Here is a 19,159-nt window from a genome sequence, read left to right on the forward strand (position 1 = left end):
AATATTATTACTGAGCTTCAAACACTTTACACAAGAATTTTTACTCAACATGTAGACAAAATTTGGTATAGAACGTACTTTTAAAATAATTTTTTTCATAAACAACACCCAAACGACATTCCGGAAAGTTCTGAAGGCAACCACGTGACCAAACATTTTTTTCGCTCCGAAATATCCTACCGTTTCACTGCTTTTAATACAGTTAATCAGCACAATAATTTTCGTATGCATTTGAGATGGTCGCCAGAATGGCTGGGCTTTTGGCATAAAATCACCCTAACAGCTTGTCGTGAACACAGAAAAAGGTCCTATGCTTATTAAGCCCTTTATTTACCAAGAAATATATTGAAAGTGCCTCCTCTGAGGCACTGTATAACGCTGCTTTTTTTCACAGTTCTAAGGCAGCTGCACGTGCTATTGTTGTTTACATGTGCAGCAGCGGCATTCATATGTAGTATAACTGGCTGTTGGGATAGTTGGTGCATGTTTGCATTAAATATTAGTCAATTTCGCGCCAAAATGAGGACCACACAAACCAAGAAAACACATAAACAGGATGGGCACTCATTTGCAATTGTTTATTTCTTGAGAAAACAGGCTGATATAAACCCACTTTTCGCCAACGCATGTGCAACCTACTCGGGCCGTCCCTTACCTAATGAGGCTATAGGACACATGAATGCTAGATACCGTGCTTCCAGCTCATACACGATGAGTGAAGTTTTGCTAACGCAATTGATACCCCGTTTCTTTTGTGAAAGCCCTTCGAAATTGCTCTGGGTGTGAATCCACATGAAGTGACATGCGCTCTTGAACGGGCACCGTGGTTATTCTTTGCCATAAGGGCATGTTCCCTCGCTCGATCATTGACGCAGTGCCTCGTCGTCTGGCCAACATGTCTCTTTCTGCACGATAGGGGTATCTTGTAAACCCCTTCAGTGGCAGACTTTGTGAATGGCCACGTATGCTTCTTTTTACAGCCTTTCAGCTGCTCAGCATGATTTTCAGCGATGCACCGGCGCAATTTCGCTAGTTTGTTAGGGGCACCAACACCATCAGTACTTCATGCCGACTCGCCACCTTTTTATGGTTGTACGTATGAATATATGGTATATTATGAATATATGGTACAAACAGCTGCTAGTGAGCACCCGTCCTGTCCATGTGTTTTTTTTGCGGTCGTGGTTTTGACGTGAAATTGACAATTCAATTCAGGCATTCATGTCTATTTACAGCACATGTTTAATGTCTGTAGCACAATATTACATGCTATTTTCGTATTCATATTTGCATGTTCAAGAGAACAGCAGCCGCGCCAGTTGTGTCAATTGAATACAATTTCCTAATTTTGCACAAAACCATTATGAAATGTCCAACCAGCCTCAATTATTTCTCAGTATTGTTAATTTTATCAAGAAACGTAAAATCCATTATTCAGCGTAAGCTTGTGCATCACCATCTAATTTATTAATGTGTGCAGTTTAATGTCCTAAAGCCACCATTTGATTACGAGACGCTTTAGGTGAGGGCTCCAGAAATTTCGGCCGCCTGGAGTTCTTGTGCACCCAAATCTAAGCATTTGGGCCTACAGCATTTTCGCCTGCATAAAAAGTGCAGCTGAGTACCTTGGTGACTAAACCATCGAGGTGGGGTCATCATCATCCAATCTAATACAGATGCGCCAACCGTAATTATAACTTTTATTTGACTATATTCTAACCTCACAGCAAAAGAAGAGTAGAACGGTTTGAAAGAAAGTTCTCCCCCCCCCCTTTCCATGACGTCCATAACGCTTTTGAAGTCGCTTTTGCCAGAGTGTGCTTTCGCTCTGCGGAAAAGTGCTTTATGATTTGGAAGTGGCTGCTGTTATGCCAGCGAGTCCTCGTCAAACGTCCGTGCCTCTGAAACAGGCAATCTGGGTCAAGGCCAGCCCGCACTCCGCCGGGCGCGAACAACTCCACGGCGTGAACACGCGCGGCGCATCTGTGGCCCACGTGCATTGAGTCAGTTGCGCACGTGACAGCGAGCCGGCGTCCTCATGTCTGGTGGCCTGACGCATCGCGCGGCGAACCCCATTGGAGGAGCCTGCTCGGAAGACCAGCGGCGCTTCTGATTGGACATTTTAGTTGGGCCCGGTGTAAATAAAAGAAGCCCTGCGGCGCGTCGCGATCGGAGATCCTAGGAGAGGAGTCCCCGTGTCGGAGTGCCGACATGTGTGTGAGTCAGCGGTTCTAGGCGAAAGGCTGACCTATGTGTTAGAGAGAGGAGCTCGGCTCTTCGAGTCTCTGCCGGCCCCAGTGCCGAAATTGTAACGCCTCTGTATATATGCTGTACATAAACCTTGTTTAACTCACCGTCGTCTCGTCCGCTCGTCTCCTCAGCTCTGCGCAGAAGCAGTCGCGAGCTGAGAAACATACGCTACCAAACGGCTGGTGACCTTCCCGGCGGAGTTGAAAGCAGTGGCGCCTCCGGGGCCGTGTTGGCGTCGCCGTCTTTCGCAACAGTGGTGGCTTCGGCGGGATCGGTCCGCCGTTTCTCAACAGTGGTGGCAGCGGTGGGATCGGCCGGCGTCAGCGACATCGATGCGGTGAGTGCCTGATGTTTTCCCCTCAGTTCACCAGACTACTCTAGCTCAGGTTGTAGTAGTTTAGAGAAAGGGCTGTGTGAAGCATTGCAGTGAGCTTTGATCGTTTCAAGCCAAGTTGAAGTGCTTTGAAACCAAAGTTAATGCGGAGGTGGTAAACACGGGAGGGTGAAAAATTGCTTGCGCGTCTTGCTAGTAGGCTTATAGTGGGTACGGCAAGTAGATTCTTAACAGGGGCAAACAGCAAGAGGCTAGTGTGAACGATGGAGAACCTTAAAGTGAAGGAACTCATCGAAATTTGTGAGGAACTCGGCATTACTTTGGGCCGTGCGAAACGAAAGCAAGCGATCCTTGATATCATGAAGGATGAGGGAGTGTCGGCTGAGGAAGTCGATGAGGCCTGGGTGGATATTAAAGCACGCCGTGAGGAGGCTGAAAGGCGAGAAGTAGAAGCTCGCGAACGTGAGGAGGCTGAAAGGCGAGAAGCTCGTGAAGAAGCTGAAAGGCGCGAAGCTCGCGAAGAGGCTGAAAGGCGCGAAGCTCGCGAACGTGAAGAAGCTGAAAGGCGCGAAGCTCGCGAACGTGAACAAGCTGAAAGGCGCGAAGCTCGCGAAGAAGCTGAAAGGCGCGAACGTCGCGAGGAGGCCGAGAGACAAGAGCGCCTAGAGTTGAAACGACTAGAATTGGCAATCCTACAGTGTTCGCAGGCGCCTAGCGTAGCTTCTCCGACGATTCAGGTCAGCGGTTTTAGAATTCGGGACCAACTGCCACCGTTCGTAGTAGGCGAGGACATGGCGAAGTATCTCGTCAAGTTTGAACACGTCTGTGAGCGAAACGCTTTGGAGCGGCCTCTTTGGGCGCGGAACCTGCTAGCTCTTCTTCCCGGTGAAGTGTCCGACGCGATAACTTGCTTGTCTAGGGAAGCGTTTGAGAGCTATGACGAGGTTAAGGAAGTGCTCTTGAGACGTTATAAGTTGTCACCCGAGGCTTTCAGGCAAAGGTTCCGGTATGCTGAAAAGGGGAATGAGTCACACGTTGACTTCGCGTTTCGTCTTAAAGCCGATTTAATTGAATGGCTCAAGGGCGAAGGTGTTTATGACGACCGCGATAAAGTGGTGGAATGCGTTGCATTGGAGCAATTCTACCGCTGCATCGAGGAGGATGTTAAACTTTGGCTGCAGGACAGACTTGGGGAAGTACAGTTAAATAAGGCAGCTGAGTTAGCTGAGGAGTATTATACTCGCCGAAAGTTGCATAGCAGGGCAGTGCGCGTTGAAAAAGATGAGAGAAAAGAGGGCTTTTCAAGGAAACCTGATCAACGGAAACCCGTTCCGCACCGTAATTTCAAAAAGGACCCATCTCTTACTAAGGACAGTGTAGGGGAAGGGCAAGCAAAAGCGGAGAAATCGAGAGAGGTTTCTACCACACAGGCATTTGAATCGGAAAACAAACGGAAGCCGCTAATCTGCTACAACTGTAAAAAGGAAGGGCACATCGCGAGAAACTGTCAGGAAAAGTTTGCCTTCGCAACGATCCGAGAATCAGAAAAAAACATGCGGTTGCTGGAGCCGTATCTCCAAGAAATTAGGGTCAATGAGAAAACGTGCCGAGCACTTAGAGACTCAGCGGCAACCATGGACGTTGTCCATCCTTCATTGGTGTCTCCGGATGACTTCACAGGAGAATGCGCGTGGATCAGGCAAGTCGCCGAGGAGCAGAGTGTTCGCTTACCAATCGCCACCGTTGTCATTGAAGGCCCGTTCGGTAAGCTTTGCACCGAAGCGGCTGTGTCTGCCGCGCTGAATGGTCGTTTTTCTTATCTTTTCTCCAACAACTCGGAGCAGCTTCTCAAAGAGCAGGGCAAATCGTTCTTCCCCAACTTAGCGTGCATGGCTCCCACGCGATCGCAAGCGCGAAAGCTTTCGCGGAAGCTTGACTTGGTTCCATGCGGTGAACTCTCAAGTGACCTTGTCGGCGGGTCGACGGAACCCCAGAAAGGAAATTTTCCGCATGAGTCATGTGAGCAGTCACGCGAGCGGCCCGTCGCGGGAGCGGCCGGCGCGGTATGCGCTGGGGGAGACGACGTGGCGCCATTGAGTCAGAGCGAGAGGGTTGCAACGCTCTCGCCTGTAGCGGAAAGTTGGAGCGAGCTGCCGAGAGTTGATCGAGAGACGCTCATTCGAGGGCAGCGTGAGGATCTCTCGATTGAAGCGCTAGTGGAAAGCCAAATTGAAGCGCGAGTGGAAAGCCAGAAAAACGCGGCAAAAGTGCTGTCGAAGGAGCACTACGAGAAATCGGGGAAGAAGCGCGCTTTTGAAGTTGATAATCAGGTAATGCGGCTGCAGCCACCCAAAAGGAACAAGCTTGAGGTTGATTGGGAAGGGCCCGCCAAAGTATTATCGAAGCCTTGCGATACAAATTATGAGGTGCAAGTAGGAAGGCGGCAGCACAAAATTTACAACTTGATGAAACCCAATGTTCAACATCAAGCGGTCGTAAATCAGCTGTTGAAGGCTTCAGTGGAAGAGGAAGCAGAAAATTTGAGTTCTAGTGAGGTGATCGAAGGGAGATCGAAAGTAATTTGGGAGCAGATAAACCTAGAGCCTAGCTTAAGTGAAGGAGGACCTGAGAAAGAGGACCTGAGAAAGATTGGTTCCGAGTTTGAAGACGTGTTTTCGGACCGCCCCGGAAACATGAGGGTGATCGAACACGATATCGAGCTAAGCGGTGAGGAGTCAATCAGTAGCAAGCCGTATCGTTGTTCCCCTGTGCAACGTCGCAAGTGTGAGCCGCTCTTGGTGCCGCATAGGTATCGTCGCCTAAAAGTGGCCGGTTACTGAGGTGGAGCATGTTGCTCCACAGCGCAACTTTGACGTTCGCTAAAGAAAAAAAAAGGGGGAAAGGTAAACGCTAATGCAGGTGCATTGAGCAGTGCGTTCCAGCTAGTAACTTCTCAACCTTTCGGTTTCTCGCTGGCGATTCGGGGCAAAATTTTGACCTCATCACGACCTGGGCTGAGCGCTCTCGTTCAGAGTGATCTCAAGGGGCCAACTTTATGTGGTATTCTAATTCGTTGCGGGGTTGTAATTGTGAAAAATTCAAGTTCTTACTTTAGGAGTCTTTTGTCCCACATGTGCCTCTTGATGTAGAGGGAACGAAATTCCGATAGACACGTAGATAGGTATATGTTGTTCTATACTTTGTCTGGTGTTCTGTTGGGTGACCGAGGGCACTTGCTTGTGTCGTGTGTTGTCTGTTGTCGAACCGTTCTTAGCAAGTTGCAGAACCATCGACAAGTGCTGAAACCGAAGATGGTCAGAAGAGACGAGTGAAGCTGGTCAGCAAGTTGTGGCGACAAGCCAGTGGGGCTGGGATCCGTCGTCAATGATGGGATGTGTTCCCGGAACAGTCTGGAGCTGTATTCTCCCCATGGCCCTGGAGGCGAACCTGGAGGGACCTGGCGAACGAGCGCACCTGACATCCGAGCCCCGTGGAAGCAGCTCGTCTTTCCGGTGCATTGTCTGGCGGCGGGGGTGCTGTTATGCCAGCGAGTCCTCGTCAAACGTCCGTGCCTCTGAAACAGGCAATCTGGGTCAAGGCCAGCCCGCACTCCGCCGGGCGCGAACAACTCCACGGCGTGAACACGCGCGGCGCATCTGTGGCCCACGTGCATTGAGTCAGTTGCGCACGTGACAGCGAGCCGGCGTCCTCATGTCTGGTGGCCTGACGCATCGCGCGGCGAACCCCATTGGAGGAGCCTGCTCGGAAGACCAGCGGCGCTTCTGATTGGACATTTTAGTTGGGCCCGGTGTAAATAAAAGAAGCCCTGCGGCGCGTCGCGATCGGAGATCCTAGGAGAGGAGTCCCCGTGTCGGAGTGCCGACATGTGTGTGAGTCAGCGGTTCTAGGCGAAAGGCTGACCTATGTGTTAGAGAGAGGAGCTCGGCTCTTCGAGTCTCTGCCGGCCCCAGTGCCGAAATTGTAACGCCTCTGTATATATGCTGTACATAAACCTTGTTTAACTCACCGTCGTCTCGTCCGCTCGTCTCCTCAGCTCTGCGCAGAAGCAGTCGCGAGCTGAGAAACATACGCTACCAAACGGCTGGTGACCTTCCCGGCGGAGTTGAAAGCAGTGGCGCCTCCGGGGCCGTGTTGGCGTCGCCGTCTTTCGCAACAGTGGTGGCTTCGGCGGGATCGGTCCGCCGTTTCTCAACACTACTAATACTCGCTGTCACAGGACACAAAATATTTTTCCTTATATTACTCTGCCATGCAGATGCCATTCACTAACGAGTACTAGTATGAGTGTTGGCCGTCTTTTAGAGTGATTTATGAGGTTTTTGCAGTTTAAGCAACGATAAAGAAAATCGTATGCCACTTTTTTTTTCTTTTCGCCACCTCCTTGAGCGCCACCTCCTTTACGAATATCAGGAATTTCTGGGTCGCCTGTCAAATAGTTTGACAAGCTCGGCAAATACTACTGTGAGTTTTACCGCCGTATTTTAGAACGTCCCTTCACTAAATGCTTCACCTTAACTTGAGAAAATAATTCCAGCGCAGTCTCTAGGCAGAGCAAGTCACCCAATATCAGGGATAATCTGCAGCGATTCTCGAGAAACGTAGCGTCATTTTTAGACAAGCGGTGGTGCTGTGCTCGGATAGTTCAAGTGAAGGACGAGATTCGAGTCGAGGAGTGTTCGTAAATAGGGAGGTTAGCATTGTTTGCACTGTGGGACAGTTCAAGAGTGCTTTTATTGAAATAACTGCGCTCTCGTATATTTTGAATGTATTAGCGGATATCAAATAATTTCTACATATAATTTTATTTTTGTGTGATTCAGTCTAATTTGTTGTACTACTGTAAATTAGGAGCCCCACCGCGCTGGTCTAGGGGCTATGGTACTCGGCTGCTGACCCCCAGGTCGCGGGATCGAATCACGGCTGCGGTGGCTGCACTTCCGATGGAAGCAGAAACGCTGTAGGTCTGTGTGCTCAGACTTGGGTGCACGGTAAAGAACCGCAGGTGGTCAAAATTTCCGGAGCCCTCCACTACGACGTTTCTCATAACCATATGGTAATTTTGGGACGCTAAACCGCACATATCAATCAATGCTGTTAATTTGGAATTTGAGGCTCAAAAATGCTGCGTTTGTTTTTCCTGAAACCTGCTCCAAATTTAAATATTCTCCCTGGAAAAGCAAGATATGATGCTCCAAAATATTGCTTCAGGTGATAGCTCGGCTGCTCTACCTCTGCTGGCTGTAAGTGGTTAATCTTTCACCCCGCTTTTGTGTGTCCATTTTATGTTCCTTGATGTTGCATTGTTTCAGGGGGACATATTATGTGATGCGCTTGAAATTTTACATCTTTAAATCAATCATTCTGCATGGTTAGTATCTAGTGACACTGTTAAGCTATTGTAATTTTGCCTATTGTTTTCACTCCTGTATTATTGTTTTTCCAGTATTCTGAATGTCTGAACACACAAGTATTATTGTGAAATGGAAATGCCAATTTAAGACTGCTTTGTCATTACATTCATTAGAATACCACTAGCCTTGCATAATATGCATAACGCATGCCACAACTCATGCAGACTGTGGCGTATCAATGAGGCAATTGTAGTGTGCATTGATATCACGAGTGTTGGAGATTGGGCGAGTTGGTTCGTCGTACTTGAACTGGTTTAGCGCATTACGGGAAAGAAGAAACAGCCGAGCAGACCGACACAAGAGGACAGAGCGCTATGTCCTCTTGTGTCGATCTGCTCGGCCGTTTCTTCTTCCCCGTAATGCACTATACCAGTTCAAGTGCATTGATATATTATTTCAGTATATTGGAGAAATAAGGCATGCTGCATTGCACTACTCTTCCTGCTGTTTGTGTGCTTCACTGCATTGTGCTTTTGTGCTGCATTGAAGCGTGTTCAAATTAGTTTTTCATATTTAAGTGCAAATAAAGGCTCTTCTGTTGTACTTTGATATGCATGCATCGGTCGTGAGAGCTCCATGCCGCACCATTGACGTCTGATTTTCGGTCTTCTTTTGTAGCAAATGGTATTCCGCTCTGCACAGCTGAAAAGCGCTTTTGATTAAAGTACAATTTATCTCTGAAGCCTGTATGTGCTCTGTGTCTAATAAAATAAAGCTAGATTTCTTTTTGCACAATGGCATGACTTTGTGAACGTTCTGTTATGTGTGACAGTCATTTTGAGTGATGCCTTCGCATTCAGCTAAGATTACATGTTATATGTGAGAGCCTTATATACAGTGCTTCATATATGCACCATAAAAACTGTGCTAGGGCCAGGATTACCACACGGCGGCAGGAGCCACTACAGTAGGACATCTGCACATGAAAGGTCTAGCTAAAGGGTAAGCTTTCACGTGCTTCTACAAGGGCCTACTGGAAAGGGGTAACACTCGTATTATGGTATTTTTCGCAGGGGTGTTGGGGCATTATTCAGCATGAACACGCCCACACCCTTTTTGCTTTTAGGTGAATTACACCCTCAACTACTTTTGTTTTTCAAGAGTGTTAGGGTGTCATAGCAATATTACACCCTTACGCTCTTAAGATTACTTGGGTGTACATTCGCTTTTGCACCCACACTCCCTTAAGGCCATTTGGGTGTACATTTGCTTTTACACCCCAAAAAATGTTTGTGCCATAGGGTGTAAATTCGGAAATCCGCCCACGGTATAGGTGTAGTCCTGTTTAATACAACTATTTCGTGGGGTGTAGGGGTGTCAGTTAAAGACACTATAAAACACCTATATGGGTGTAAATCGGTTTACAGTCTTTTCTACGAATTTACCTCACCCATAAACCACGAGGTTGCTAAGGATGAGACGAGTAAGCACTCAAGGTATTGTGTATCCAAATAAAATATTCTCTCAGCGACAAGATGATGTAAAAAAGTAGCATAACTTCCCTATCCACTGAAGTACGTAATACGCGAATCCCACTAGTCGAACCGCAGTTAGCGGGGCTTTAATGGAGGCCGGAGGCAATCGTTCGGTTTGATTACCGTACTGCAACGCTTTATTTTTGGTTGCAACAGGTTGATTCAGACCTGACAGGTCGAACAGACCCTAACCCTTAGTAGAGTACTCGTTAAATAGTTAACAACTTTTTCTAAACACGTCACGTCTGCTGATCAGAGTGCAGTTCGGCATCACTGGCAAGCAGAATAATAAGGCCCAACTCGTCATTTAACAAATAGTTTAAGTGCAGCTAACCTCATTATTACTTTATTTGGGCTATGAGTGCAACTCCATGTGGTTGTCACGTGCAATGGCAAAATATTGTTCATGAACTTCTTGCTTAATAAACACTTGTAAAAACTTTATTCAACCTGCAGTTCTAATTGCAACGTTGCAAGTCTCAATGACGATGCAGCAAGATAAGCCCCAAAGCTAAACTCGTTGACTCATAAGTTGAGCTCCGAGTTGGTTCAAGTCGTAAGACAATTACGAAAGCTCCTTAACCGAAACGTGACAAATTCTGCTTATATTTGTATGTTCTACAGTCTTTCACACGCAATTTTTGGGCGATACTTAGCATTTACAATAGCTTTTGTGTGAGCGTTGAAACCGAACGTTGTTGCATCCGATACATTACTTGTGTTAACAGCTGAGCGATCAGTGCAGGCTGAAGTTCGTGGCACCAAGTTTCAATTATAAAACGATGTTCACCTGTAGCACAATGTGGCCTTCCAGGTAACCGTAAGCCTTGTGGAGGCGGTACACCACCATGGCCGGCTGCATGCTGTCTGGAACCTGGGATGGCATCTTTGGTTGCTGCTTCGCCTGCAACTGGGTCTGTGATTTGGAAGGCTGGTTTGTCAACGCCTGTGGAATAGGCGAAGGTGTCACCGGATTCTGGACAAGATTCGCTACAAGTTTGTCTTCATCCACAACATCTGTGTCCTCGTGGTGCTTGACGGCTGGCTGCAAGTACGATTGAAATCGTAAAGAAAGAAAGAAAAAAGCCAAATTATCTGAAGAAAAAACAACCTTCACCTGCATTCGAGTTCAAGTGAAAAACATTTAGCTGCCTAAAATAAAGATGTATTGTGTGCAAATGGATCTCAAAAAGCAAAATTTTAAATAAATCTGTCATTGGGTTGCCATGGTTAGTAGCTACTGATTCGTGCGATGACGCTTCCGTTTGGTTGCTATTACCTTTGTTTCTGCAAAATAATTGTTTCTTACAAGAATGGTTTGTTCACTGTGAGATTGTTCTTAGTTTAACGATTGATTTAAAGTGTAATCAACCATCTTATGTCTATTGTTGCTATAGCTGCTTTGTTTTTCACAGCTGTTGTCATCACTAATGTCGTTTATTCTTAATTTCATATGTGTGCACCCTTCCGTGCTCATACAATGGCTACAGGAGAGCTTATGAATATCAGCAAATGGACATTCTTACGTTGTGTGAGATGCGAAAAGGCTTAATTAAACCGAAAAGAACGACTGATTTGCCAGTTCAAAATTTTGCTCGTGTTATTGATGTATTCATTACTGGTTCCCGGAATAATGTTTCTAGACCCATCAGTGTAGCTTATATAGAACCTGAAATCACGTAAGCGATGAAATGCTAATTTGGTACTACAAGGAAGCATCTCGGCTCCTTTACATGCGGGCAGTTTCTGCACAAGTGAGATGTGTCGAAGTTTCACATTCCACGCTGCATGTGTGCTCACAAGCTCAGTTCGGAATAGCAGAGATCTATATTTATAAGAGTACAACTTGCGTCAGGGGTATATAAATCAATCGGAAAGTCTTGCAATTTGAATCTTTGTCTCTGCAGAACATAACACAAAATGGCCTGTATTACCGCCATATGCGTGCTTCCAGGTCAGATTGTAGTAATATTTTAGTAAGCTCCCGAGGTTTTTAATATTACTGCGTCATAACACATATTGCCTACGATAGAAGTGGGGTAGCACAGCGCTGCCAAGATGGGGTCTTCCATGTACATGAGTCCCTGCAGCGTGACATACATTCTATATCCCTGTGGACAAAAAATTCTGCAGATTCAACGCACCCAGTCAGCACTCGCTTGCAGCCAACCTCCAAACCATCAGCTCTTTTCTGACAACGCTGCAATCCGCATGATAAGAAGTGTCTTCTTGGACCACTTCCACATACTTTCTTGTTCCAGTGCATCGGGCCCGTGATGTCGACAATCTTTTATCGAGGTTCTCTCAGATGCTAACCTTAGCACAGTTGTAACCGAAAGTCAAGTATAGACCAAAAGGGCAGGCACGACGATGCTTACCTTAGTACGATTGCAACCGGAGGTGAAGCATAGACCAAAAGGGCATACACGAAGTGATAGACGCGAAGCACGCACACGAAGTGGAAGAACTACAGAACTAGAAGACTGAAAATGGACATCTGCTGTTGACAACGGAAGTTGTTAAAAGTGGCGTAGCGGAATTTTTGTGTCATGAACCAACCACCTAGTTGGCATCGGTAGACCGGCGGCAATGTGACCATGATTTGGCATGTGGCCCCCATGCGATAATTATGACCAGTGTGCTTCATCTCTGCTTAGTCCGAGTTTGTTACCAGCGTTGGCAAGTTTCCACTCCCAAAAACAGAGACAGCGTCATCTCCACGAAATGAATAATGGCCAGCCAGTGAAGCTCTGTGCATCGTATGTGTGAGCAACCATACGTTACCCGAGCATCTATTCATGTAATGTAAGTCAAGATAAATCAGTGAATTAGTATATCTATGTAAATTTATTTCGCCTTCTTGTTGTATTAGGTCATTCAAGGAGGATTCGGTTAATTGCTAGAGTGTACAGTGCATGAAAGCGAATACGAGAACACGCCATCTTATTGGTGCCGAGATGTGTGTATGGCGAAAGTGTTTCATTATTCAGAGTGTTTGGTACCCTTCTATGGGAGAGCAAAGGCCGTCCCACTGCTGCTGGCAGAGGTCCGCAAAACATGTGTGTTTAGAACACGTGGTTAACGATTTAGACTACTCAGTACTCTATACTATTTAAATATCGAAACTTATGTACGGAATGATGAAAATTATGAGAAATTAATCAGGGATGTATAGTTCTCGACGTGTGCTTTTGTGTGGCAGGTTTGTTTGAGAAGCCTCGACATTTAGGCACAATTTACAAGAAATCAACTCTTCTCGATAGGTTATTTTCACTGGTAACGGCGATTTTTTACCTTGCCATCCATTGTGAAAGCTTTTTTCTGTAGTTTCACATATGTTTCGACTATAGCAGCGATTGCATGCTACGACCACAACAGAAGACAAGCCCAAGTCTAAGGAGCTTTATCGCTAAAAAATGCAGGCGTTTCTAATAATGGGCTCTGCTGACCGGCAGTTAAACTTCCCGTGGCGTTCAAGGGCCTTGCTGTGTTTTCGTGGTCGACTTTGCGTTTGATCGTGGTGCGGAAGTGGATCGCGGAACTCGCGTCGCAAAAATCTCGCGATTCAGATCTGCCTTGTCCGGTGTTTCGAAAATCCCAGCTGCTCATAACAAAAAACCGTCCGCATCAGTAATGAAGTCCTTAAATACATTGACATTATTTAAGGGTGAATGGGACTTGGCCAACATATTAGGCAAACTTATACTGTGATACAACGTGTATCATAGTTACTCCTCACTTCAGCCAGCATCATAACCTTCGTTCCAGTTTTGTGTTCTACGAGACTTCTGATTATTCTCAAAACCACAAGCCCACGCCCAACCAGAAGTGCTTGGTACCAGAAGCTTTGCTCGGTACTCATGCCAGAAGTAGAGTGTAGACCGGTAGAAGCTTTGCTCGGTACTCGAACCAGAAGCTTTGCTCGGTACTCATGCCACTAATGAACGGTTTCGAGAACTTCCAGCGTAACGCACCCGACAGAACGCCATCCATATGTACCTTGGAGAGCGATAGTCCTCCGATGACCCCTTGCTCTGCAGGCGGGACTAGGAGGCGCAGATTGTTTTCGGCCTCGGGAGCAGTCAAGTGTCGGTCTAGTTGGCGCAGCAAGTAGTAGTCGGCGTACACTAGCAGACCGAAAAGCAGCGGCCCTTCCAGAAACAGGGTGAGCACTTCGTAAAAAGCAGAGTACGAGTGCACGTCCAGAGGGCTGATTGCGTAACGATAAGGGTCAGGGCCAGCGATGTCTGCACGCATAGCAAAAGAGAAGAAATTAAGCATGTTAAAAGATTTGTTTAGGTATCCTTAGCCAGCACCTCATCGAAAGAAATAGAGGCGCGGCCTTAGCTTGATTTTCTGACAGTGGCTCATGGACAAAAGCAAAGCGTGTTTATAAAAAATATGTATCAAAAGAGCACTTGATACTTCACCATGAGAGACCATAAAGCCGTCCCTGGTGTAATGAACTTGTACCTATCCAAAGCGTGTTTAGAAGTAGTGGTTAACAATTTAGAGTACTCAGTATTAAACTATGAGAGAGCATAAAACCATCCGCTAACATCTCTTCATTCAAGATTTAAATGGTGGCATCGTCGTACTGGAAGCAGCTCGTGCCAGCAGCCCTACATAACTGCCCCTCAGAGGTGCGCCAGTCGTATACGTCAATTTGCATGTACTACTTTTAATTACCTCATGCTCTCTTATCAATTATTAGCGTTTTTTATATGCGGATTGTTCAAATGCATAACTGATTTGAACGCATATCAACCAATCGTGGCAAAAGACTCACATTCGGGGCCAGCACCAGAACGTCAGTCTTGTGTCACAATTAAGTGCAGTTGCCATCGTGTTTAATGTGACGAAAAAAAATCACAGTATATCCACGAAGAGAATATTGATAAGTGGGGTGATGCGTCCATCAGTCCGTCCGCACTTCCGTGCATCTGTTTGTTCTCGCTTACGTCCATCTGTGCGTCTGTCCATCCATCTGTGCGTCCATCCATCCGTCCAGGCATCTGTCGGTTCGTCGGCGCGTCCGTGCTTGCATCTGTGTGTTCATCTGTGCGTCGACCCATCCATCCATACGTCCCTCCATCCATGCGTCCCTTTGAGTGTCCATCCATTCGTTTGTACTCCGTGCGTCCGTCCATGCGTCCTTCCATGCATTCTTCTGTGCGACTGTCCATCCTTCCAACCATGCGTCCATCTGTGCGACCGTCTGTACGTTCATCAGTCCATACGTGGACCGTACCTGCGTTCGTCCATGCGTCCATCCGTGCGTAAAGCATACATACATACATACATACATACATACATACATACATACATACATACATACATACATACATACATACATACATACATACATACATACATACATACATACATACATACATACATACATGCATGCATGCATACATACATACATACATACATACATACATACATACATACATACATACATACATACATACATACATACATACATACATACATACATACATACATACATACATACAGACAGACAGACAGACAGACAGACAGACAGGCAGGCAGGCAGGCAGGCAGGCAGGCAGGCAGGCAGATGACGGACGGACGCGGCCAGCAGAGGATTCATGGTTTCCCGATAAAAACCTCCGAAGCTTCGCCCCACTCATCATCATTCACTCCGTGGGTATGCTGTGAGATGGTTACTACATACATGCATGTACATACAAGGGACGACCGACCTACGCCTTAAGGAGCTTCACTTCTAAAAAGCCAGGAAGCAATAAAAAATCACAGCACGCGCAACACATACAAACGGTTTACAAGCGAAATCTGAAACGTGTGGCCCCTGTGTTTAGCAATGGGTTCAACCCGACGTGACATTTAAGAGTCTCACAATTATAGGTTATATATTTTTGCTGCTTAATGAGATTCGACACGCGTTTCGCTCGGGTTCATCACAGTGTCTATCTCACATGCGGCATACTCTGTCTCGCACGATTACGGTCATGGTAGAATATAATAAACTGGTAAATGCGTTACGCTATGCGTTAACAACAGTGTACGTTCTTGAACTACAGGCGGTCACAGACGTCGCAGCCGAAGCCAATGTGCCGCTAGAGAAACTCCCGCCGAAAGCGGTGCTTGCGGCAGTGAACGTGCTCCTGCTATCATCACATTGACACCGAAACATTACGTTGTTGCAAGCATCTGACATCGCGAGCCAACTCGACAAGATGTTTCAGGAGAAATGTTGTATGTGGGCTCGGCACCACGGCTGCAACGACGTCACTCGAAACCCAGCCAATGGCGCACGTGATTGCGAACGGCGTAACTGATAAGACAGCTAATCGAGGACGCTTGTGACTTTTCATTTCTCTCAGCCATATATACAGATTTCGCTGCAAAAAAGCTTTATTTGAGGCACGCACTTGACAAGCTTAGCTTGTTAAATTTTCCGCTAGTAAAGGGTTCTTGAATCTTTTTGTTTTCTTTACAAAAACTTTTTTGCACAGTGTACGTTCCAAAATGCGCAAACAAAAGGCAAGACCTATATTTCATTTACGCGTGACGTGAAAAATCTCTCACGCTTGCAGCACTGCAGCAGTGACATCTTGAAGGCGACAGACTTTTCTTGGCAGGCAGTCTCGAGGTCCTCTCCACCGCGTTGGCACACCGCGTTTTCGGTGGCCAACTGCAGCACTTTGGTCATGCCACGTGAGTACGAGTAGGAAGGCAGAAGCCGCGCCATTTGGAGTATCGTCTCGATGAAGACCACGAGTGGGACGTTGTTCAGCGTTTCCGCGTAGTGCTCCATGAACACGGCACCCGTGCAGCAAAGTGACGCTGGACATAAACAATAGACAGATATGAGCATTCTTGATTAACCGGTTCGACGTGAACAATTTGTTTGCACACAATATGTGTGTAATTACGAGTGTGACGAAATTTACCCTGTCAGCGAACACCATGATTAAACAGCTGTGGTTATTTACAAATTCAGTGTGCCAAACAACAACAAGAGACAACAGAAATATAAAAAAGCTTAAAAAGTAAGTCTGGAATCCACACGTTTTCCGCGATCACGCACTGTATGCACATTTGCTGACGTCCGATCATACGCGAACAATTATGTGCCGGCTTAACCCTGTCATAGAGGCACTTTTGTTTGGTGGTGCGGCGAGATCGGCAGTATTCACTGTTACGGCGACGACACATATACCACTGATACCTAAACAGCACATCACTTTAACTCAGGCTGGTGAGACCGACGGAGACGCACGCCAGCTGCATTAAATCACTGCGTCTGTTTTGTGCCGGAAATGTTAGCGAGCACTCCTCGGAAATACGAAGCCTTTTGGCACCAAAAGATCAGTTCACGTTTTCGCAGGCGACCAAAGAAATACTTTTCAGAAGCGGAGAATTCTGTTTTCTGAAACCACGCAGACAAATAAATCACCTCGGTCACGTCGCAGTCGTGTCTGTGGCTTAGACCACATCTCAATACCAACGCCCATTCACCATCGTCTTCCACTGGTCGTATTGTTAGTGTGTATTTTAGAATAACAAGGCCTAACAGCTGATAAGAACGTCTCCAAAATGGCGGCCATTGGTAATCATGAGATAAAATTGAACCAAACACTTTCTTTTCAGTCGGCTAGCTTAACCGGATTTCCTGGCAAAATATAGCCTCTGTTTGGTGGATTCATAAATTCTTGTCTATATATAGAGAAGCCCAAGTGAAATAAAACTGGTTTGACGTAATTAGTGTGTGGGCATTGGGCACACTATGTTCTTCTAAAATTATAGTCAACCTCGCATCTTCAATCATATGCAAGTTTTTCTAGCATGAAGAGAATAATCAGAAGCAGCCTAAAAGTTCTCGTGAACCCATGGTACACTTCAAATCGAAAGAGTGTTCATGGATTAGTTGAAACTTAACAGTACCTGATTTGTGAAATACAAAATAAACTTAGGTCAGCTTTGCCCCGTACATTGCGGTAGTGCAAAGCGAATTGCCTACTCACATATTATAAACGTAGAGATGGCAAGAGCAGAGAATCCGAAGCCAGGGTTGTCGAAACAGAAGGAACATATGTAGATGAACGGTAGCGCAGCGTAGCCGTGCAGTATATTCAATATAAAGATGAGTTCTGCAAGCCGAGGAAAGAGAAATTAAGGGAACACCACTGATTAGTACTTGTTGGAGGATGCGCCGCGATACCCCGGGAAGTTATTTAAACCGAGAGCCGAGAGCAATTTGGTATGTGTGCTTACAGTAAAGGCCGCAGAGGGTGAAAGCCCTGCAGCCTCTTCAGGCGCGAATTATCAACTGTACGATAAGGAATCAAATTCACTGGATTCTACAGCGCTAGATATTAGAACCGAAGAAAAAAAATAAATATGTCTTTGTGTGTGTTTCAGCAATTATTTCTCATTGGCCTAAAATAAATATTTATTTTCGCTACAGCCAGTCATATTCTATTATTACATGAATAGACATATACCTTAGGTTTTGAAAGCGTGCGTAAATTTTTGTGGCTGTGTTCATTTGGAGCTTAACTTTTGACTGTGGTCTTGGAACGTGTCACGGCGAAATAGCTGATTTGATTGATATGTGGGGTTTAACGTCCCAAAACCACCATATAATAATGAGAGATGCCGTAGTAGAGGGCTCCGGAAATTTCGACCACGTGGGGTTCTTTAACGTGCACCCAAATCTGAGCACACGGGCCTACAACATTTCCGCCTCAATCGGAAATGCAACCGCCGCAGCCGGGATTCGAACCCGCGACCTGCGGGTCAGCAGCCGAGTACCTTAGCCACTAGACCACCGCGGCGGGGCAGCGAAATAGCTGTCGAACATCCTAAGTGGTCAGTTGTAAGCTTACGAAGCACATAAAAAATGGCTACGCAATAAGTGACTTTCATCTTTTTGCACAATGTAACTTGCTTTTTCTTGGCCACTAGTGCAAATAATTGCAAAATGAACTTACGACCACGTATGTGAAATATGCATCTCAATGGATCGCCTGAATAAAGGTCTCTTTTTTAATATTTATTTATAGAATTTCATCTAGATTTTAATATAAAAAAATATGGCAGATCTCATGCACCTGGGAATCGACGTTATGCGAAGCATGCGGAGGTAAGGTGACTGCGTTGCAATATTATTGTTTGACATGTCATGAAGTGACTCTTAATAAATGTGCAAACATTGCACGCACAGACATGTTAAAGAGTTGCAGATGTTTATATAAGCAGTTATTTGCACTTGCGCACCGATGCCAACTGGAACATACGCATTAGCAACACCAGAAGCTGATATGAAGCGCTGATGTTCGCGAGGATGCTGGCCCTGAACACTGCCACATGAATCAACTTCAGCGGATGGCAACCACAATTAACGTTAACCCGACGTGACGGAGAGATGAAAGGAGCACATGTGTAATGTTAATTGGGTAGGCAGCACTGCAACCACTATTGGCGTTTCATGAAGATTAACGTCTATTTGAAAAGTATTTCCGAGAACTAGCGTAGCTCTGTGGTAAAATGCTTCATTGCAATGCAGAATGCTTGGGTTCGATTCCAGCTGAGACCCTGATATTTATTCTTTGCATTTGTGGGGTTGACGCTACCAATTTCGAATATATTTTAACGCTCGCACGTTAAAATTGCCC

General features: G+C 46.1%; 1 protein-coding gene across 1 annotated transcript in view; it reads right to left on the reverse strand.

Annotated features, from left to right (window-relative positions):
* The window catches only part of LOC119186252 (phospholipid-transporting ATPase ABCA3), a 51,049-nt gene that overhangs the window by 15,154 nt on the left and 16,736 nt on the right, over nt 1-19,159 (reverse strand). Inside the window, exons 7-11 of the mRNA XM_075883610.1 lie at nt 17,507-17,632; nt 16,068-16,325; nt 13,491-13,738; nt 11,519-11,602; nt 10,282-10,536 (exon numbers count right to left, since the gene is read on the reverse strand). Of these exons, the coding sequence (XP_075739725.1) occupies nt 10,282-10,536; nt 11,519-11,602; nt 13,491-13,738; nt 16,068-16,325; nt 17,507-17,632 (971 nt within the window). The remainder of the gene's footprint in view (nt 1-10,281; nt 10,537-11,518; nt 11,603-13,490; nt 13,739-16,067; nt 16,326-17,506; nt 17,633-19,159) is intronic.

This window comes from Rhipicephalus microplus, unplaced genomic scaffold, assembly GCF_043290135.1.
Source record: "Rhipicephalus microplus isolate Deutch F79 unplaced genomic scaffold, USDA_Rmic scaffold_18, whole genome shotgun sequence".
Taxonomy (NCBI): Eukaryota; Metazoa; Arthropoda; class Arachnida; order Ixodida; family Ixodidae; genus Rhipicephalus; species Rhipicephalus microplus.